Source organism: Oncorhynchus mykiss, chromosome 2, assembly GCF_057628025.1.
Source record: "Oncorhynchus mykiss isolate SJ-2025 chromosome 2, ASM5762802v1, whole genome shotgun sequence".
NCBI classification, from domain to species: domain Eukaryota; kingdom Metazoa; phylum Chordata; class Actinopteri; order Salmoniformes; family Salmonidae; genus Oncorhynchus; species Oncorhynchus mykiss.
In genome coordinates, this window is record NC_143023.1 from 19775001 (window position 1) to 19797478 (window position 22478).

Sequence of the window (22478 nt, forward strand, 5' to 3'; positions counted from 1 at the left end):
GATTTTGTGACTGTACCGACGGCAAAAAGTGCAAGTCGTCTTGACGGAGGAAGGGGGAGAAAGAGAAGGGGGAGAAGGGGGTGGGGAAGAGGCAAACGTACGCATCAATTCGTACAGTCTTCAGCGGCACCCCGTTTTTTCCTGCAACGATTTGGGAAGGAGAGAGACATTTCTGCATTATTTGCAGAAGCGTTGCAATATGATCCAGCAGCCTCTGTTTATAGGTGCGCGTGCTGCTCCTATGTGTGTATGTCAACGTACAGTATAAACCGAGAGAGACGGTTAAAGAAAGGGAGAGTGAAAGGGGACACGCATCGCTGGATATCATAGGTAAGGAGAAGGGAAAATGGATGCTTATATATTTTTGCTATTCTTGTTGGCCACGTTTGTGTCTTCCCCCCCTTTCTTTGTGCGTTAACAATCATGCGTTATGTGTAATTCATGCCCGGGTAAAATGTGTGTTAGGTTACAACGCACAACAGACGCACTCACATTCCAACGAGAAAAGGCGTCTCGGTGAGTCGGTAAAGAATGCCTTTCGCCATTCTATTCCGAATATTTTTTTCAAGACACGGAGAAAAAAAATAGTACCCTATGGGAGAAACACAACAGGCATAGATAGACACAGGACCCATTCTATTCTGCATTATCAGTGTTAGCCTATATGTGCTATTGCACATAGCGTCTACATCGTCTGTGTAGTCTATTCCGATGTAGCTCGCTTGTTGTACAGAATAGCAGAGCCGGTCGCATCTGCATGTGTATCAATAACAGTAGCGGGAGAAGAAAGAAAGAGAACCGTTGCGGTGCCTGCTTCTCGGTGCCTGCGTGTCGGTGTCTGTCGGTGTTGTGAGCTGTGTAAACTGCATACTTACACGGGCTAAAGACATGCTGCGATGCATCACATATTTCATTTGAATGATTTCATGTGTGTGAGAGCGATAAACAGTTCATGTGCCCATATGTGTGTGTCTGTGTTTGACCATTGCTGTACATTGTGTGATTATTATAAGCTATGGTAAATGCTGTGTTTGCTTTTAGTGTTGATGGACCACAGCCAGGGACCAGCAAATGAATCCATGAATAGTAGCAGCCAGCCACCTGTGACTAAGATATACACTGACTGTATACGTATCTATGTGTCATTAGGATCCATATCTGCTTTACATTGGGCCCATAGGCCTACACTTCCAAAATATTGATTCCGTAGTACAAGTGATGGCTCAATGTTTATCATTGAGTGTGTGGAATTGTGAATTATCTCAACTACTGCAATATAGTAGACAACAAGTCTATGGGTAAAGTCACTGTAGAGCTATGCACATTGCACGTGTAAAGGAGGTGGTTCTGTGAACCAAGATAGCTTGATGACGGACGAGTAGCCTAGTCTGAGATGTGGACTTGTGTTAGCTCTCCGGGCTAATGCCTAGGCTTTAGCTCAGCAGGATAACAGAGTCTTGTGGCACTTAGTCCAGGTTCAAAGCCAGTCGGTCCCACACACTCACCTGATGTTGAATTCATGCCAACTGACTATACACTATATGTGTCTGTGTGTGAATCTGTAACTAACAGCTGTAACTGTTTGAATACAGTGTGTGAGTGTATGAATAAGTCAACATATGCAGTATGCACTAATAATTAATATATGTAGTAATGGTGCCACCACACACTGTGTGTTTACTGCTCGATGGGTTGAACACAAGGACCTCCATTGTCAGTGCTAACTAGCTGGCTAAATATATCCCTTTATTTCACCCAGTGTGTCACTATTCTATTTATATCCTCATTCAGTACACATGAGCTTGACTGGGTGAATAGGTGAATGAGTTGGACCTGTACAACCTGTGTCATATTTCATAGTCTACTACCCTAATGAATGAATGGGTGAATGAGTTGGACCTGTACAACCTGTGTCATATTTCATAGTCTACTACCCTAATGAATGAAGGGGTGAATGAGTTGGACCTGTACAACCCGTGTCATATTTCATAGTCTACTACCCTAATGAATGAAGGGGTGAATGAGTTGGACCTGTACAACCCGTGTCATATTTCATAGTCTACTACCCTAATGAATGAAGGGGTGAATGAGTTGGATCTGTACAACCCGTGTCATATTTCATAGTCTACTACCCTAATGAATGAAGGGGTGAATGATTTGGACCTGTACAACCCGTGTCATATTTCATAGTCTCCTACTCTTATGAATGAAGGGGTGAATGAGTTGGACCTGTACAACCCGTGTCATATTTAATAGTCTACTACCCTAATGAATGAAGGGGTGAATGAGTTGGACCTGTACAACCCGTGTCATATTTCATAGTCTACTACCCTAATGAATGAAGGGGTGAATGAGTTGGACCTGTACAACCCGTGTCATATTTCATAGTCTACTACCCTAATGAATGAAGGGGTGAATGAGTTGGACCTGTACAACCCGTGTCATATTTCATAGTCTACTACCCTAATGAATGAAGGGGTGAATGAGTTGGACCTGTACAACCCGTGTCATATTTCATAGTCTACTACCCTAATGAATGAAGGGGTGAATGAGTTGGATCTGTACAACCCGTGTCATATTTCATAGTCTACTACCCTAATGAATGAAGGGGTGAATGAGTTGGACCTGTACAACCCGTGTCATATTTCATAGTCTACTACCCTAATGAATGAAGGGGTGAATGATTTGGACCTGTACAACCCGTGTCATATTTCATAGTCTACTACTCTTATGAATGAAGGGGTGAATGAGTTGGACCTGTACAACCCGTGTCATATTTAATAGTCTACTACCCTAATGAATGAAGGGGTGAATGAGTTGGACCTGTACAACCCGTGTCATATTTCATAGTCTACTACCCTAATGAATGAAGGGGTGAATGAGTTGGACCTGTACAACCCGTGTCATATTTCATAGCCTACTACTCTTATGAATGAAGGGGTGAATGAGTTGGACCTGTACAACCCGTGTCATATTTCATAGTCTACTACCCTAATGAATGAAGGGGTGAATGAGTTGGACCTGTACAACCCGTGTCATATTTCATAGTCTACTACCCTAATGAATGAAAGGGGTGAATGAGTTGGACCTGTACAACCCGTGTCATATTTCATAGTCTACTACCCTAATGAATGAAGGGGTGAATGAGTTGGACATATATGTTGCATGTCATGGTCAATTACCTGTATCTATTAGTGATGGGGGGAAGATCAGTTACATATTGGGATATTGTTTTTGATGATATATCGTATCGCATCGTTTTGACAATATTGCAATATTATTTTCCCATGACTGATCAAAACTGTCTTTCTCATGACCTGTTGTCTGAGCAATATTTTTGGAACATCGAATCGCAATAAAACAACAGTGTCAATGCGCAAAACATAGAATCGTGAGAATTGCAATACACATCGTATCAGCACATAAGTATCATGGTAATATCGTATCGTGAGGTCTCTGGTAATTCCCAGCCCTAGAATCTATGAATGAATGAATTATCAGACTGTTAACCCCATGTAGGTTTGGGTCTGGGGCTGGGCTCCTGTAGGGTAGGTAAGGGGTGGCAGGTAGCCTAGTGGTTCGAGCATTGGACTAGTAACCTAGAAGGTTGCAAGATCAAGTCCCAGAGCTGACAAGGTAAAAATCTGTCCTTCTGCCCCTGAACAAGGCAGTTAACCCACTGTTCCTAGGTTGTCATTGTAAATAAGAATTTGTTCTTAACTGACTTGCCTAGTTAAATAAAGGTGAAATAAATGAGCTAATGTGGTTCTAATAGCCCCACTGGTTACCCGAGGCTCAGTATCACATAGAGATGGCTATAACAGTTTAAACTCTTTCTGACCCAGGCTGAACTCAAACACACATCCAATTTCTCTGGGAAGGTTCTGTACAGTATCCAAGTATGAATGTTCATCAGCATAAGGGAATAATCTGTGTACACAATATTTTCTTCCAAATGTGTTTATTGTGATACACGACAGTATCCCTACATCTGTGTACAGATTACATGTCCTTAAAGGAAAACCACACAAAACTATATTTTGGTATTTGTTTCATTAGTCCATTGTTGCAGTATGAATCCAAATGCACCATACCGGTTGTATTTCTGTTTTTTAAAGTTAAATATCTTGAAAACTTGATTTCTGACATGCAACATTTTTGGGACTATATCAACAATGGACTAATGAAACAAATACCAAAATATCGTTTTCGGGTGGAGTTTTCCTTTAACTGTGATTCTTCTGAATGAACTGAACTGCGGTGTATTACTCGTCAATGCATCCATTCAGTATTGAAGTGTGATATGATTCAGATATCAGTTTTCCTGTAGCATCGTTGTGTTGAGGATCCTTGACTTGTACATGCACTCAAAGCCATGCCAGGTTAATCAGTCCACCATTGCAATGAATTGCCTATAACCGTAGTTGTAATGTTGATGTTATTGTTCGATATTGATTGTTCAATATTTATCCTTCGATATGTGTACAGCATTTGTTATTATGATTGATGGTGCTCTGTAACGTGTCCTGTAAAATAACGTGTTGTTTTATTGTTGTTGTATCACTGTATTTGATTTGTATGGGGTTTTCTGATGCTACCTAATTCAATGGGACTGGCCTGGTTAGGTAGACAATTCATCATTGTGGTGTTTTTTTCCAGGTTGTAGAAGCTCAGATGGTGGTGAGGTGATTTTCAGTCCTACAGAGAAAGACAAGGACACCACTTCATTCACTGCTATGGCCTGTGGGGAGGGATGGACATCATAAAGGAGTAACGATGAAAACTCGAACTCACAAAGAATCGGTATGAACTGTTTCAATGGCTTCCTTCATCTCTACCTTGTTCCCCTGTGTAGCTGAGTGTGCATGTGTGGGTCAGATTGCAGATGTGTTTATTGTTATGTTGTACTATATTGCACAGAGATAGATTGTGATGTTATATTTGACATAATTTAAGATTAATACGACTTTTGAAGTTAAGATATTCTGTGTGTGTATTCTGTGTGTTTATTCTGTGTGTATATTCTGTGTGTATATTCTGTGTGTGTATTCTGTGTGTATATTCTGTGTGTGTATTCTGTGTGTGTATTCTGTGTGTATATTCTGTGTGTATATTCTGTGTGTATATTCTGTGTGTGTATTCTGTGTGTGTAATCTGTGTGTGTATTCTGTGTGTGTATTCTGTGTGGACATTGATGTCATAATTATTCCTCTCTCTGTTCTCTTCTCTCCTCCTTGTTCTTGCTGCCTTCTACCCTCCCAATTCCTCTTCTCTTCTCTCCTTTCCCTCCTCATGCTCTTACCTCCCCCACCCATTACTGATCTTCTCTCCTTTCCCTCCTCATTCTCTTCCCTCCCCCACCCATTACTGATCCTCTCTCTTTTCCCTCCTCATTCTCTTCCCTCCCCCACCCATTACTGATCCTCTTTCCTTTCCCTCCTCATTCTCTTCCCTCCCCCACCCATTACTGATTCTCTCTCCTTTCTCCCTCATTCCTGCCCCCTCCATATTTCTTTATCCTTCGTTCCCCCGTACCCTTCCTGATCCCCTTTCCCCTCCTTTCTGCCCTCTCCATCCCTCACTTTTTATTTCTCCCTCTCCCCTCCTCCTCCTTGGTTTTGTCCTCTACTGTTCTCTTTACTTATTGTTTTGACCCCTTTACGTCCCTCTACCCCCCCAACCCCCCTTTACCTCCCTCTACCCCCTTTACCTCCCTCAACCCCCCTTTACATCCCTCAACCCCCCTTTACCTCCCTCTACCCCCTTTACCTCCCTCAACCCCCCTTTACCTCCCTCTAACCCCTTTTCCTCCCTCTAACCCCTTTTCCTCCCTCTACCCCCTTTACCTCCCTCAACCCCCCTTTACCTCCCTCTACCCCCTTTACCTCCCTCAACCCCCCTTTACATCCCTCAACCCCCCTTTACCTCCCTCAACCCCCCTTTACACCCCTCAACCCCCCTTTACCTCCCTCTACCCCCTTTACCTCCCTCAACCCCCCTTTACCTCCCTCTACCCCCTTTTCCTCCCTCTACCCCCTTTACCTCCCTCTACCCCCTTTACCTCCCTCTACCCCCTTTACCTCACTCAACCCCCCTTTACCTCCCTCTACCCCCTTTACATCCCTCAACCCCCCTTTACCTCCCTCAACCCCCCTTTACCTCCCTCTACCCCCTTTTCCTCCCTCTAACCCCTTTACCTCCCTCAACCCCCCTTTACCTCCCTCTACCCCCTTTTCCTCCCTCTAACCCCTTTACCTCCCTCAACCCCCCTTTACCTCCCTCTACCCCTCTTTACCCACGTCTACCCACTCTACCCCCATTACCCACCTCTACCCCCTTTAACCACCCTCTACCTCCCTCTACCCTCCTTTACCCCCCTCATACCCCATTTCCCCTTCTCTCTCTTCGTTTGTTTCTCCTCTTTCTTCATGCCCCTTCCACCCCTGGCGGTTCAGATGCCAATGCGCAGTGGGCGGAGGCGGGGGGGAAGCAATGAGGAGAGGAGGGGTAGACGCCCGCATCCCAGCCCTTCTCGTGCAGAACGAAACGACAGGCAGACGGTGAGAACCTATCATGTTTTATGTCTGTTCTTTCCCGTGTTCTCTCTAAGAAACTCTTGTAATGTTATCCCTCTGTGTCTCTAGTAATGGCAGTCTCTTTCTCCTTTTGGCTTTGTTTGTCATGTAGTCTTTCCATCTAGATTTGTCTATAGTAAAGTGTGTGTGTGTGTGTGTGTGTGTGTGTGTGTGTGTGTGAGTGAGAGAAGAGGCTGTCAGTCATTAGATATTGATCTACATGTAAGCCTTAATGAAGCCGTGTGTCTGTATGCCTGTATGAGTCATCACCACCATGATTACCTTATACATACAATTGTGGTGCCAAAGTGGTGTGTTTTATACTGCTTTACCTGCAGTGACATCTCTCGTTGAGTTTGTCTTTCTTACTTAAAAAAATGATATACATGGCATATTCTGTATCATAGCAAAGAGCTGCTGGCGAGGAATTGGCTCGCTTCAATCACAGATCGCAAGGCCATGATTCGTCAGAGAGTGAAGGGGAGGAACTTGTGCCTCCACCAAAGAGGCAGAAAGTCCAGGTTAGTGTAATGTGATGTTGAACTGCACCACTAGGTTGAATTCTGATGTTTTAATGTCAACATTTAATTAATATATACTTTCCTCATATTCACCTTATGTCATCAGGATTCTTCCTCTGTCACCAACCCACCGACTTCAACTCATTCAACTGACAGTACTCCCCCCACTATACCGCCCCCACCCTCGGCTCCCAGACAGTCACGTGACAGTGACAACGAGGATGGTCAATCCCAGGGCAGCAGGAGCTCAGTTGTAGGGAGCTTGGCCAATAGTCTGAGCAGTGGGCGGGACATCGACCAGGACAATCGATCTTCCTCCCCGAGTCTCTCTGCCTCGCCTCCAGCCAGTTTAGACTCTGACTCTGATGGTCCAGACTCACCAAAGCAAGGAGAGGGGGAACGGGAGAAAAGGAAAGAGGGAGGAGTGGGGAAGACAGGAGGAGAGGAAAGGAGAGCAGCCAGAGAGGGGAGAGGGGATGAGTCTTGCGGGGATGGAGAAAGGAAGGATGGAGGAATAGAGGACAGCCCTTCTCTGAAGCTGCCATCCTCCTCCATATCTTCCTCTGCTCCTGTTCCCTCTCTCCGCGGAGCAGGGGATTCAGCCAATGACAGCAATAGTGGCAGGAAGTCCTATTTCTCACAGGACTCCAAGCTGGTAAGCAAGATGGAGTATGGACCGGCCAGCGCTGACACTGTGCACAGTGGCAATCGAATGAACTCCAAAGCTAAAGCTCAGTGCGTGACCAAGGCAACTGTCGCCGGGGGAGACTATCCCCTCGGCAACCCCAACATTCCACACCCCCCTCCACCACCCCTTCCTCCTCCACCAGCGCTGAAACCCTTAGAACTAGGGGGGCAGAACCTGCCCTCAGAAGTCAAGGTAGAGAGAGAGAAAATGGAGAAAGGTGAGAAACTGATGGACAACAAGACGGCTCCTCCCTCTCTGTTACCCCAAACCAGCCCCTTACCCCCCTCCCAGCCCCCGCCCCACCCCCACCACTACAGTCCCACTGGCTGGCAGGGAGGCACCGCAACCGGTTGCCAGGGGAGCTGGGGCTACACCCGTTACTCTGGTAACCACCACACTCACCAGCCGCAGCACCAACCCCCAGTGCAGCAGCAGCAACTGCCATCCGTCTACAACCCCCCTTCCTCCCGTCATTCGTCCTCCTCCCACCCCCCTTACCTCCCCCACCCCCACAAGGAGTACCTCCCCAGGTACGCTTCCGGGGGAGGGGAAAGGGAGAGGGGGGTGGCCGGCGAGAGGGAGAGGGGGGGAGTGAGGGTGGAGTATGGGGGGAGGGAGATAGGTAGGGATTTCTCGGCTGGTAGTGGTAGTAACAGCAGCACTTCTGGTGGGATGGGGGGTCCTAATGGGGTCCAAGGGAGGGAGTTTGGGGGTCAGAACCGGGAGTACCCAGGCCTGGGACCTCAGGGCTCTGGGAGAGACCCCCCAATGGGTCCTGGGGGAAGAGAATTTGGACCGGGGGGGTTCAGAGAAAGAGAGAGGGATAGAGATAGAGATAGAGAGAGGGAGGGAGAGAGGGATGTAGGAGGAAGGGAGTTTCCTTTACAGAATCGTAATGAGAATCAGAACAGAGAGTTTGGACCCACCGGTGCTGGGGGAGGAAGGGGGCACCCCAGAGACAAAGAGGGGGGGCGGTGGGGCGAGTTTGGGGGCCAGATGAGAGAGGTGGGGGGCAATAGTAACCCCAATAATAACCCCCTACCACTAGGAAACCCCCCAAGCTCAACCAGTGGGTTACCTGCAGCCCCCATGCTAAACCGCGATCCCCCTTCCTCACCCCAAAACAACCCCAGCCACCCTACCCTACCCCCCCACCCACATCCTCAAAGCGCCACCAAACGAGACTACCCCCCATCGATGGACCAGGGACAGACAAGGCACAGTTCCCCCTCTGGACCAGAACACTTCCACAGAGAGTACCCTCCTGGGGCCAAGGACTATCCCCCTGGTGGCCCCCCCTCCACCGGCCCGGCCCGTGAGTACCCCAGTCCTCCCGGAATGACTCCAAACCTGGGCCGAGACTACCCAGGTGGACCTCAGATCCCCCACCTGCCCCACCCCCACTTTCCAGCCCAGCAGCCCAGAGACAGGGACCGAGAGAGGGACACCAACCAGCGAGAGTCGTCTCTGTACCAAAACCGTGGCGGTCCCCCCCAACCCCCTTCCCTTTCTCCCTCCTCTTCCTCCTCCACTCCTCATGGACACCCTACGAATGCTCCTTACCCTCCTCCGCCACCTCCTCCCCCTCTCCCCACTCCCCAAACCTCCCTCGCTCAGCCCCAACCCCCCTCCGGCCTGGGACCCAATCACGTTCGTCCGGCAAATTACCCTTCCTCCAATCAGACTCCTGCAACACCCCTCTCTCCTTTACTAAGCCCCTCCACCAATCAGATGGGAGGGTTTCCTTCCTACCCGCCAGGCTCCTCCTCCGGGGCCAACATGTCACTTCCTGGTTCAGGTGTGTCACCTGGCTGTCGGCCCTCACCTTTTCACAGCACTTTGAACAGCCACGCCCCCTTCAGCAGCCCCTACCACTCCAATGGGAACAGTGGGAACAACCTGGTCCTGACTAACAGCAATAGTAACAGTAGCAGTGGCAGCAGCCATACCAACTCTCTCTCTCAGTCCCTCTCACCTCAAAACGCCTCAAAAGGACCCCCACCTCTTAGTAACCCCGGCAACAACAATGGCACTTCGGCCCCTGGCTGTAGCTCCTCACTTCCTAGAGATGGGCATTCTGATTCGTCCACAGGTCCACCTCCCCCACCTGTCATCAAGGAGGAACCAATAGAAGAGAGGGAGGAGAGTGAAAGCCCACCTCCTGTTTTAAGAAGCCCCTCCCCTGAGCCCAAGCCGGTGGACATTCCGATCCACGCCAGCCAATCAGCACGGTGAGATGGGATAGGCGTCATAGCAACAGAAGGGCTCCATCATATGTCACTCTAACAAGTTCTAACAACTGATTAATGTGGTTTTATCTCTGTTTTTGTCACTGGCACTTATCATAATATGTCAGCTATTATTTATAGATAAAGGGGCTGAGAAATGTATTCCTGTCACAGAAGATGTTTTGTAGACAGGCCTACAGTATAATCAAAGACAACAACACCATCACAGAAGATGTTTTGTAGACTGGCCTACAGTATAATCAAAGACAACAACACCATCACAGAATATGTTTTGTAGACAGGCCTACAGTATAATCAAAGACAACAACACCATCGCAGAAGATGTTTTGTAGACAGGCCTACAGTATAATCAAAGACAACAACACCTGTCACAGAAGATGTTTTGTAGATAGTCCTACAGTATAATCAAAGACAACAACACCTGTCACAGAAGATGTTTTGTAGATAGTCCTACAGTATAATCAAAGACAACAACACCCATCACAGAAGAGGTTTTGTAGACAGGCCTACAGTATAATCAAAGACAACAACACCCATCACAGAATATGTTTTGTAGACAGGCCTACAGTATAATCAAAGACAACAACACCATCACAGAATATGTTTTGTAGACAGGCCTACAGTATAATCAACGACAACAACACCATCACAGAAGATGTTTTGTAGACAGGCCTACAGTATATCAACGACAACAACACCATCACAGAAGATGTTTTGTAGACAGGCCTACAGTATATCAACGACAACAACACCATCACAGAAGATGTTTTGTAGACAGGCCTACAGTATATCAACGACAACAACACCATCACAGAAGATGTTTTGTAGACAGGCCTACAGTATAATCAAAGATAACAACACCCATCACAGAAGATGTTTTGTAGACAGGCCTACAGTATATCAACGACAACAACACCATCACAGAAGATGTTTTGTAGACAGGCCTACAGTATAATCAAAGATAACAACACCCATCACAGAAGATGTTTTGTAGACAGGCCTACAGTATATCAAAGACAACAACACCCATCACAGAATATGTTTTGTAGACAGGCCTACAGTATAATCAAAGACAACAACACCCATCACAGAAGAGGTTTTGTAGACAGGCCTACAGTATATCAAAGACAACAACACCATCACAGAAGATGTTTTGTAGACAGGCCTACAGTATAATCAAAGACAACAACACCATCGCAGAAGATGTTTTGTAGACAGGCCTACAGTATATCAAAGACAACAACACCATCACAGAAGATGTTTTGTAGACTGGCCTACAGTATAATCAAAGACAACAACACCATCACAGAAGATGTTTTGTAGACTGGCCTACAGTATAATCAAAGACAACAACACCATCACAGAAGATGTTTTGTAGACAAGCCTACAGTATATCAAAGACAACAACACCATCACAGAAGATGTTTTGTAGACAGGCCTACAGTATATCAAAGACAACAACACCATCACAGAAGATGTTTTGTAGACTGGCCTACAGTATATCAAAGACAACAACACCTGTCACAGAAGATGTTTTGTAGACAGGCCTACAGTATATCAACGATAACACCACCCATCACAGAAGATGTTTTGTAGACTGGCCTACAGTATAATCAAAGACAACAACACCATCACAGAAGATGTTTTGTAGACTGGCCTACAGTATAATCAAAGACAACAACACCCATCACAGAAGATGTTTTGTAGACAGGCCTACAGTATATCAAAGACAACAACACCATCACAGAATATGTTTTGTAGACAGGCCTACAGTATAATCAAAGACAACAACACCATCACAGAATATGTTTTGTAGACAGGCCTACAGTATATCAAAGACAACAACACCTGTCACAGAAGATGTTTTGTAGACAGGCCTACAGTATATCAAAGACAACAACACCTGTCACAGAAGATGTTTTGTAGACAGGCCTACAGTATAATCAAAGACAACAACACCATCACAGAAGATGTTTTGTAGACAGGCCTACAGTATATCAACGATAACACCACCCATCACAGAAGATGTTTTGTAGACAGGCCTACAGTATAATCAAAGACAACAACACCATCACAGAATATGTTTTGTAGACTGGCCTACAGTATAATCAAAGACAACAACACCATCACAGAAGATGTTTTGTAGACAGGCCTACAGTATAATCAAAGACAACAACACCATCACAGAAGATGTTTTGTAGACAGGCCTACAGTATAATCAAAGATAACAACACCATCACAGAATATGTTTTGTAGACAGGCCTACAGTATATCAAAGACAACAACACCCATCACAGAAGATGTTTTGTAGACTGGCCTACAGTATAATCAAAGACAACAACACCATCACAGAAGATGTTTTGTAGACAGGCCTACAGTATAATCAAAGACAACAACACCATCACAGAAGATGTTTTGTAGACTGGCCTACAGTATAATCAAAGACAACAACACCATCACAGAAGAGGTTTTGTAGACAGGCCTACAGTATAATCAAAGACAACAACACCCATCACAGAATATGTTTTGTAGACAGGCCTACAGTATAATCAAAGACAACAACACCATCACAGAATATGTTTTGTAGACAGGCCTACAGTATAATCAAAGACAACAACACCATCACAGAATATGTTTTGTAGACAGGCCTACAGTATATCAACGACAACAACACCATCACAGAAGATGTTTTGTAGACAGGCCTACAGTATAATCAAAGATAACAACACCCATCACAGAAGATGTTTTGTAGACAGGCCTACAGTATATCAACGACAACAACACCATCACAGAAGATGTTTTGTAGACAGGCCTACAGTATAATCAAAGATAACAACACCCATCACAGAAGATGTTTTGTAGACAGGCCTACAGTATATCAAAGACAACAACACACATCACAGAATATGTTTTGTAGACAGGCCTACAGTATAATCAAAGACAACAACACCCATCACAGAAGAGGTTTTGTAGACAGGCCTACAGTATATCAAAGACAACAACACCATCACAGAAGATGTTTTGTAGACAGGCCTACAGTATAATCAAAGACAACAACACCATCGCAGAAGATGTTTTGTAGACAGGCCTACAGTATATCAAAGACAACAACACCATCACAGAAGATGTTTTGTAGACTGGCCTACAGTATAATCAAAGACAACAACACCATCACAGAAGATGTTTTGTAGACTGGCCTACAGTATAATCAAAGACAACAACACCATCACAGAAGATGTTTTGTAGACAAGCCTACAGTATATCAAAGACAACAACACCATCACAGAAGATGTTTTGTAGACAGGCCTACAGTATATCAAAGACAACAACACCATCACAGAAGATGTTTTGTAGACTGGCCTACAGTATATCAAAGACAACAACACCTGTCACAGAAGATGTTTTGTAGACAGGCCTACAGTATAATCAAAGACAACAACACCATCACAGAAGATGTTTTGTAGACAGGCCTACAGTATATCAACGATAACACCACCCATCACAGAAGATGTTTTGTAGACTGGCCTACAGTATAATCAAAGACAACAACACCATCACAGAAGATGTTTTGTAGACTGGCCTACAGTATAATCAAAGACAACAATACCCATCACAGAAGATGTTTTGTAGACAGGCCTACAGTATATCAAAGACAACAACACCATCACAGAATATGTTTTGTAGACAGGCCTACAGTATAATCAAAGACAACAACACCATCACAGAAGATGTTTTGTAGACAGGCCTACAGTATATCAAAGACAACAACACCTGTCACAGAAGATGTTTTGTAGACAGGCCTACAGTATATCAAAGACAACAACACCTGTCACAGAAGATGTTTTGTAGACAGGCCTACAGTATAATCAAAGACAACAACACCATCACAGAAGATGTTTTGTAGACAGGCCTACAGTATATCAACGATAACACCACCCATCACAGAAGATGTTTTGTAGACAGGCCTACAGTATAATCAAAGACAACAACACCATCACAGAATATGTTTTGTAGACTGGCCTACAGTATAATCAAAGACAACAACACCATCACAGAAGATGTTTTGTAGACAGGCCTACAGTATAATCAAAGACAACAACACCATCACAGAAGATGTTTTGTAGACAGGCCTACAGTATAATCAAAGATAACAACACCATCACAGAATATGTTTTGTAGACAGGCCTACAGTATATCAAAGACAACAACACCCATCACAGAAGATGTTTTGTAGACTGGCCTACAGTATAATCAAAGACAACAACACCATCACAGAAGATGTTTTGTAGACAGGCCTACAGTATAATCAAAGACAACAACACCATCACAGAAGATGTTTTGTAGACTGGCCTACAGTATAATCAAAGACAACAACACCATCACAGAAGATGTTTTGTAGACAAGCCTACAGTATATCAAAGACAACAACACCATCACAGAAGACATTGCCAGATAATAAAGATAGTATCATCATATGGGAACAAAATCCGATGTATAAATTTGTTATATTTTGCTGATGTGGTTCTAGGTTCCACAGGGTTCTAGATCGGGGCAGTGGAAACTCCTGCGCCCGCAGCGACGTTCTCTTTGTCCCCCTGGACGGCTCCAAACTGTGGAAGAAGAGGAACGAGGTGATCGAGAGAGCCCGGAGAGAGGTGGAGCAGAGGGCCAGAGACCTGAGGGAGAAAGAGCGGGAACGAGAGAGGGAGAGAGAGAGGGAGCGGGACCTGGAGAGGCATCTACAAGTGAGTATAATGAGGCAGGGAGGGGGAGGCGATGAGCGAGGGAGAGGGACACAATGCTCAATTTCCTTCTCCATTTTGTCTCTTTAAATGCTCCCTCTTTCCCTGCAGCAACAGAAGGACAATAACAATGGAAATATACAACGCCAGGGATCCTCTCTCTTCTTCCCCTCCTCCTCCATCCTCCTCGACCCTAACTCCTCTTCTTCTAACCCTGGGTCTCACCCTCAACCTCACCCCCAGCAGCACCACTCCCACCCTCACCCCCACGCTCACCTCCACCACTCCCACCTCCACCCCTCCCTCTCTCAACACATCCCACACTCCCTCCTCATGCAGTCAATGGGGGGTTCAACGGTGGTTGGCCCACAGGGGGCTCTGGGGATCGGGTTAGGAGGGCCGTACCTGGGCCCTGACACCCCCGCACTGCGGACCCTGAGCGAGTACGCCCGGCCCCACGCCATGTCCCCCCTCGGGGCTAGTCGCCAACACCAACACCCACATGTCCACCATCATGGCCACCCTCATGGCCACCCCCATGTCCACCCCTCCTTCTTCCTCCCCCAGTTCCAGAACCATGCTCTGGCCCACCCACATCACATGCCTGCTGATGCAGCCACAGCGGCAGCCATCTTGGGTTTCCTCTATGGGGGCAGTATGGAGGGAGGGCCAGGGGGGCATGGAGGAGGACATGGGGGGATGGGGGGTGCAGGGTTAGGGGGGATGGGGTTTCCCCATGCAGTGGCAGCCCACCGTGAGCGCATGAAGCCGGGGTTTGAGTTTAAGAGTGAGGACAGGGTGTACCAGCCGGGCTCCTTGGGAGATCCTACGGCTCTCGCCCTCGCCCACTCCCACTCGCATGCCCACGCACACGCTCATGCACATGCTCACTCCCTACTGCTGGGGGGAGGGGGTGGAGGTGAGGTGTCCATTTACGGCACCCCCCCTCCCCAGGCTCCTCCACCCCCACCACCGCCCCTCCAGAACCCAGCGTTAGCCCCAGTGAGTCGCCTCCCTAACCCTCCTCCCGCCCCTCAGTCCCTCTCCAACCCTCCCCCCTTCTCCCTGCTTCATCCCTCGCTCCCCTCTCACCCTGCACCTGCACCAGCCCCTCCACCCCCAGCCCCTGCAGCTGCACCTCTGCCTGCTCCTCCTCCACCCTCCTCCAACCCTGTTTCATCCCTCCATCACCCCGCACCGCACTCCTTTCCCAGCTCCCTCCCCCCATCTCACCCTCCACCTGCCCCTGCCCCGGTGACCGCCCCTCCTGAGACCTACCCCCCTCCCACTCGCTCCCCCACCACCTCTGAGAGAGAGAGGAGTGGAGAGAGGGAGAGAGAAAGAGAGCGAGACAGAGCGGGGCTGCCAGCCGGTGGAGAGAGGGGACGAGAGAGGGAGCGAGAGAGAGAGAGAGAAAGAGAAAGAGAAAGAGGGGAAAGCAATGGAAGTGGAGGAAGTGGTGGAAGTGGAGGAGGAGGAACAGGAGGAGGAGAGATTCCGGGGCGTCTTCAGATGTTGAACGTCACGCCTCATCATCACCAGCACTCACACATCCACTCTCACCTGCACCTGCACCAGCAAGACACAGGTACCCACTGCTGCTAACCACAGTTGTGATCTTGTACTATGATCTACACACTACTATTTAGTGCTCTTTTGAGCTGGACCTGAGAAAGCTCTTCCTGTCTGATACAGATGTTGATGTTAACGTGGTTGTTGATGCTGTGACTCTTATTAAATATCTCCTTGTGTTTCCTGTTACATCATTGGCCCCTAGCGGCGGGCGGGGTGCACCCCCTGATGGACCCGTTGGCATCGGGGTCTCCCCTGGCCCGCCTGCCCTACCCAGGAGCAGCGCTGGGCACCCCCATCCTGGCACACCCCCTCACTGAAAGCGAGGTGCTACGACAACAACTCTTCGGTGAGGAAAGGCTGTTTTTTTCAGTCTGTTTGTTTATTTTTCTGTCTGCCTGCCTGTCTGTCTATGTTGTATCATGAATATGATACCTACTGTACCTATCTTTCTGTCACTATCTACCTTACCTGTCTCTCCTCTTCTCCACTCTTCCTCTCACCTGTCTCTTCTCCACTCTTCCTCTCACCTGTCTCTTCTCCACTCCTCCTCTCACCTGTCTCTTCTCCACTCCTCCTCTCACCTGTCTCTCCTCTTCTCCACTCCTCCTCTCACCTGTCTCTCCTCTTCTCCACTCCTCCTCTCACCTGTCTCTCTTCTCCACTCCTCCTCTCACCTGTCTCTCCTCTTCTCCACTCCTCCTCTCACCTGTCTCTCCTCTTCTCCACTCCTCTTCTCACCTGTCTCTCCTCTTCTCCACTCCTCCTCTCACCTGTCTCTCCCTTCTCCACTCCTCCTCTCACCTGTCTCTCCTCTTCTCCACTCCTCTTCTCACCTGTCTCTCCTCTTCTCCACTCCTCTCACCTGTCTCTCCCTTCTCCACTCCTCCTCTCACCTGTCTCTTCTCCACTTCTCCTCTCACCTGTCTCTTCTCCACTCCTCCTCTCACCTGTCTCTCCTCTTCTCCACTCCTCCTCTCACCTGTCTCTCCTCTTCTCCACTCCTCCTCTCACCTGTCTCTCCTCTTCTCCACTCCTCTCACCTGTCTCTCCCTTCTCCACTCCTCCTCTCACCTGTCTCTCCTCTTCTCCACTCCTCCTCTCACCTGTCTCTCCCTTCTCCACTCCTCCTCTCACCTGTCTCTCCCTTCCCTGTCTCTCCTCTTCTCCACTCCTCCTCTCACCTGTCTCTTCTCCACTTCTCCTCTCACCTGTCTCTCCTCTTCTCCACTCCCCCTCTCACCTGTCTCTCCTCCACTCCTCCTCTCACCTGTCTCTCCTCTTCTCCACTCCTCCTCTCACCTGTCTCTCCTCGTCTCCACTCCTCCTCTCACCTGTCTCTCCCTTCTCCACTCCTCCTCTCACCTGTCTCTTCTCCACTCCTCCTCTCACCTGTCTCTTCTCCACTCCTCCTCTCACCTGTCTCTCCTCTTCTCCACTCCTCCTCTCACCTGTCTCTCCTCTTCTCCACTCCTCCTCTCACCTGTCTCTCCTCTTCTCCACTCCTCCTCTCACCTGTCCCTCCTCTTCTCCACTCCTCTTCTCACCTGTCTCTCCTCTTATCCACTCCTCCTCTCACCTGTCTCTCCTCTTCTCCACTCCTCCTCTCACGTCTCTCCTCTTCTCCACTCCTCCTCTCACCTGTCTCTCCTTGTCTCCACTCCTCCTCTCACCTGTCTCTCCCTTCTCCACTCCTCTCACCTGTCTCTTCTCCACTCCTCCTCTCACATGTCTCTCTTCTTCTCCACTCCTCCTTTCACCCGTCTCTCCTCTTCTCCACTCCTCCTCTCACCCGTCTCTCCTCTTCTCCACTCCTTTCCTCTTCCCTTTTCCTTCCCCCTCCAGGCGCTCCGTTCCGTGAGCTGCCCCAGCCCTCCTCTCTGACAGGTTCCATGTCAGCGGCCCACCAGCTCCAGGCCATGCAGCAGGCCCAGAGCGCAGAGCTGCAGATCCAGAGACTGGCCCTGGAACAGCAGTGGATCCACCACCACCACCACCACTCCCTCACCCAGGACGAGTACTACAGGTAGTCTACTAATGGGACCAGGGGAGCTGGGTGGGGTGTGGGGAGACTGGTGTCTGGTGTGTCTGGTGTGTGTGTGTGTGAGAGTGTGTGAGAGAGTGTGTGAGAGTGTGCGTGTGTGTGTGAGAGAGAGTGCGCGTGTGTGTTTGTGTGTGTGTGTGTGTGTGTGCGTGCGTGCGTGCGTGTGCATCATCCCTGACCCTGTCTCATACAGTATCTTCTCTCTTCCTCAGCCACTTAAAGAAGGAAAGCGACAAGACCCTGTAAGGGAGGAAACAGAGAGGGGGAACAAGCCCACGGAAGACAAAGAAATATCTGCAAAGGAAGAAGAAAACACCAAAACAGAAGCACTAAGAACATTGAAGGAAGCATCAAACCATAGGAACCTGAGGAGAAATGAACTGATTGGGAAACCAGATGACAAAAGGGAGAGAGGGATGAGAGGAGTGAAAACGTTGCTCACAGTCTGTGTTGTCTGTACTATACCATAGCCCCAGACTCTGGGCGCATCACAGCGTATGTTGTTCAACTCCAGTTTTGTATTGTGCCCTGTACAGTATGCTAGGTGGGAGCAGCAATATAATGCAGTACAGTCTGGTGTAAATGACCTTATGCCAGGAAGAATGTGTACATGAGGCTCTCTTTTATGTCATTGCATGTAGCTAGGCGCTTATTCTGAACTGGTTGAACTCCTGGTTGTATTTTTAGTAATCGCCCTCTCTTTCCTAACGGACAGGTGGTGTATGAGTATGCATGAGACCAGCGATTAACAAGTGTCATATTATGTTAACGATTAATAGTATTGTTATTATTATTGTCTGTTTGTTGATAATTCTATATACATATTATTTGTATTGTTATTTTATTACATTTTCATGGTATGGCGGTTTCTTTAATTTTTTATTGTGAAACGAGATGCAAATGAAGGAAAAAGATAAACTACATCATTTTTTGGGGAAAATATATGAGTCTGATGTGGTTGTGTACAGTATGTTCTCTCCCCTTTCTCTCTCTCCCCTCTCTCTCTCTTTTTCTCTCTCTCTCTCTCTCTCCCCTCTCTTTCTCTCGCTCTCCCCTCTCTCTCTCTCTCTCAACACACAGACACTAGCATTTCTGTCTTGGTTTTTATATAAAACACACATAAAGCCTACAGTACCAGTCAAAAGTTTGGACACACCTACTCATTCAAGGGTTTTTCTTTATTTGTACTAGTTTCTACATTGTAGAATAATAGTGAAGACATCAAAACTATGAAATAACACATATGGACTCATGTAGTAAAGAAAAAAGTGTTCAACAAATCAAATTTAAATTTTATATTTGAGATTTTGAAGTAGCTACTTTTTGCCTTGATGACAGCTTTGCACACTCATGGCATTCTCTCAACCAGCTTCATGAGGTAGTCAACTGGAATGCATTTCAATTAACAGGTGTTCCTTGTTAAAAGTTAATTTGTGGAATTTCTTTCCTTAATGCGTGTGAGCCAATCAGTTGTGTTGTGACATGGTAAGGGTGGTATTCAGAAGATAGCCCTATTTAGTTAAAGACCAAGTCCATATTATGGCCAAAACAGCTTAAATACGCAAAGAGAAACAGTTTATCATTACTTTAAGACATGAATGTCAGTCAATCCGAAAAATGTCAAGACCTTTGAAAGTTTCTTCAAGTTCAGTCGTAAAAACCATGAAGTGCTATGATGAAACTGGCTCTCCTGAGGACCGTCACAGGGAAGGAAGATCCAGGGATATCTCTGCTGCAGAGGATAAGATCATTAGAGTTAACTGCATCTCAGATTGCAGCCCAAATAAATGCTTTACAGAGTTCAAGTAAAAGACATGTCAGAGGAGACTGCGTGAATCAGGCCTTCATGGTTGAAATGCTGCAAAGAAACCATTACCAAAGGACACCAATAAGAAGAAAAAACTTGCTTGGGCCAAGAAACACAAGCAATTGACACGACCAATGGAAATCTGTCCTTTGGTCTGATGAGTCCATATTTGAGATTTTTGGTTCCAACCGATGTGTCTTGTGAGACGCAGAGTATGTGAACGGATGATCTCATGTGTGGTTCCAACCGTGAAGCATGGAGGAGGAAGTGTGATGGTGCTTTTCTGGTGACATTGTGATTTATTTAGAATTCAAGGCACACTTAACCAGCATGGCTACCACAGCATTTTTCAGCGATACACCATCCCATCTGGTTTGCGCTTAGTGGGACTATCATTAGTTTTTCAACAGGACAATGACCCAAAACAAACCTCCAGGCTGTGTAAGAGCTATTTGACCAAGAAGGAGAGTGACGGAGTGCTGCATCAGATGCCCTGGCCTCCACAATCACCCAACCTCAACCCAATTGAGATGGTTAGGGAGGAGTTGGACCGCAGAGTGAAGGAAAAGCAGCCAACAATTGCTCAGCATATGTGGTTAACTCCTTCAAGACTGTTGGCAAAGCATTCCAGATGAAGCTGGTTGAGAGAATGCCACGAGTGTGCAAAGCTATCATGAAGGCAAAGGGTGGCTGCTTTGTAGAAATCTAAAATATATTTTGATTTGTTTAACAGTTTTTTTGTTACTACGTGATTCCATGTGTTATTTCATAGTTTTGATGTCTTCACTATTATTCTACAATGTAGAAAATATTAAAAAATAAAGAAAAACCCTTGAATGAGTAGGTGTCCAAACTTTTGACTGGTACTGTATATCGAATTCCTTTCTTCTCCCTCACCCAACTGTCTCACTCCCTTTCTCTCCCTTCTCCTCTCTCCTTCCCTCTCCCTCCCTCCTTCTCGCCCTCTCCTTGCCCTCTCCTCTCTCCTTCCCCCTTCCCCTCTCCTCCCTCCCTCGCCCCCTCTCTCTCTCATCTCCCTCTCTCCTTCCCTCTCCTTTCTCTCCCTCCCTCTCTTCTTCCCTCTTCCCCTCTCCCTCCCCTCCTTCCCCCCCCTCTATCCTTCCCTTTCCGCCCTCTCTCTGGGCGAGTGTAGCTAATAGGAGACATATGTATGGGATGAGTGTGAGACATGAAAGTTGTGTAGCACCAGTGAGCACCATCCCTGTAAAGCCAACATTCCAGACCACACTGTAAAAGAAAGAAGGAAACTGATAGGAGGAGCTGGAATCTTATGATTTACCGATGCTGTTAGAAGCTCAGGGCTGAATGTGTTCTAGGCTAAATGTGACAAATGCCTCTGTGCTGTTTAGAATAAATGCTCCTATAGTTTGTATTAATAATGTTTCAACCACAAAGAGGCAACTTCATCCTATTCATACAGTACATGTGATGGTGTGGCTTACGATTCCCTCTTTATACCAAGTGAAGTTAAAACCATCCAGTATTTACATGGTAATTGCATATGCAGCTGGACCGTACTATGTTAGCATGCTACGGTCTGACTGTTCACATAAAACTATTTTACTTTGATCTCTATTTACAGTTAGGAACTGACAGTGTGGGTCTTTGCCTTATAGTCTGTTTATAGCGCTGTATAGTCAGCCATGTTGCCATTCAGAACAGCTACTGTACTCTGCATTAACCATAGGAATAACATGCATTCAACAAGAGTTCATTAGTAGTAAAGAAGTAAACAGAGGTATATTCGTGTCACAAGTGCTATTAGCCTTCTCCTGCCCTCATGTTGAGCGGAGATATTCCATGGTAAATTGGTTGTGTGGCGTTTAAAGTCACCTTAGATAAGTATGTCGGCAGCATTCTGTATTGCAGCATCTACAGGACGATCCTGACATTCCATTCTGATGACATCACATCAGGGAGATATTCTTAGAGCCATCCTTCACCAGGGTGAGTGAGAAGGACAATGTCAAAGACGTAGAAATAGGTTGCATAGAATAAATAGATGTCATTTACATGGCCTGTCCATCATTGCAGCTTGGCTAACACAGAAGTTTCGCCAATCAAATTATTAGTGTAATTAGTGTAATTACCATTTTAATCATGTAATTTCTAAGTAAATGGACATTTCTGTACCAGGCTTCCCTCGGCGTTCAATCAGGCAAGACTTTCTGTCAATGGTGCCGTCTGTTCTACCGGTAAGTGAACTACTTATGTGATCACAGAGCCATGGACTGACTGACAGTCTGCCTTGATTATATA

General features: G+C 46.8%; 1 protein-coding gene across 2 annotated transcripts in view; it reads left to right on the forward strand.

The window, feature by feature from the left end:
• The window catches only part of LOC110537453 (uncharacterized), a 20049-nt gene extending 718 nt beyond the window's left edge, over positions 1-19331 (forward strand). The window contains exons 1-10 of one of the 2 annotated variants that reach the window (XM_090191962.1): positions 1-330; positions 4660-4803; positions 6456-6560; positions 6983-7096; positions 7203-10015; positions 14562-14778; positions 14887-16363; positions 16553-16696; positions 18193-18373; positions 18604-19331. The exon at positions 1-330 is cut by the window's left edge and continues 591 nt beyond it. In XM_090191962.1, the coding sequence (XP_090048088.1) occupies positions 4777-4803; positions 6456-6560; positions 6983-7096; positions 7203-10015; positions 14562-14778; positions 14887-16363; positions 16553-16696; positions 18193-18373; positions 18604-18637 (5112 nt within the window). In that variant the 5' untranslated portion in view covers positions 1-330; positions 4660-4776 and the 3' untranslated portion in view covers positions 18638-19331. The remainder of the gene's footprint in view (positions 331-4659; positions 4804-6455; positions 6561-6982; positions 7097-7202; positions 10016-14561; positions 14779-14886; positions 16364-16552; positions 16697-18192; positions 18374-18603) is intronic. The other variant, XM_036941407.2, reaches the window with a different exon arrangement.
• Positions 19332-22478: the final 3147 nt, after the last annotated feature.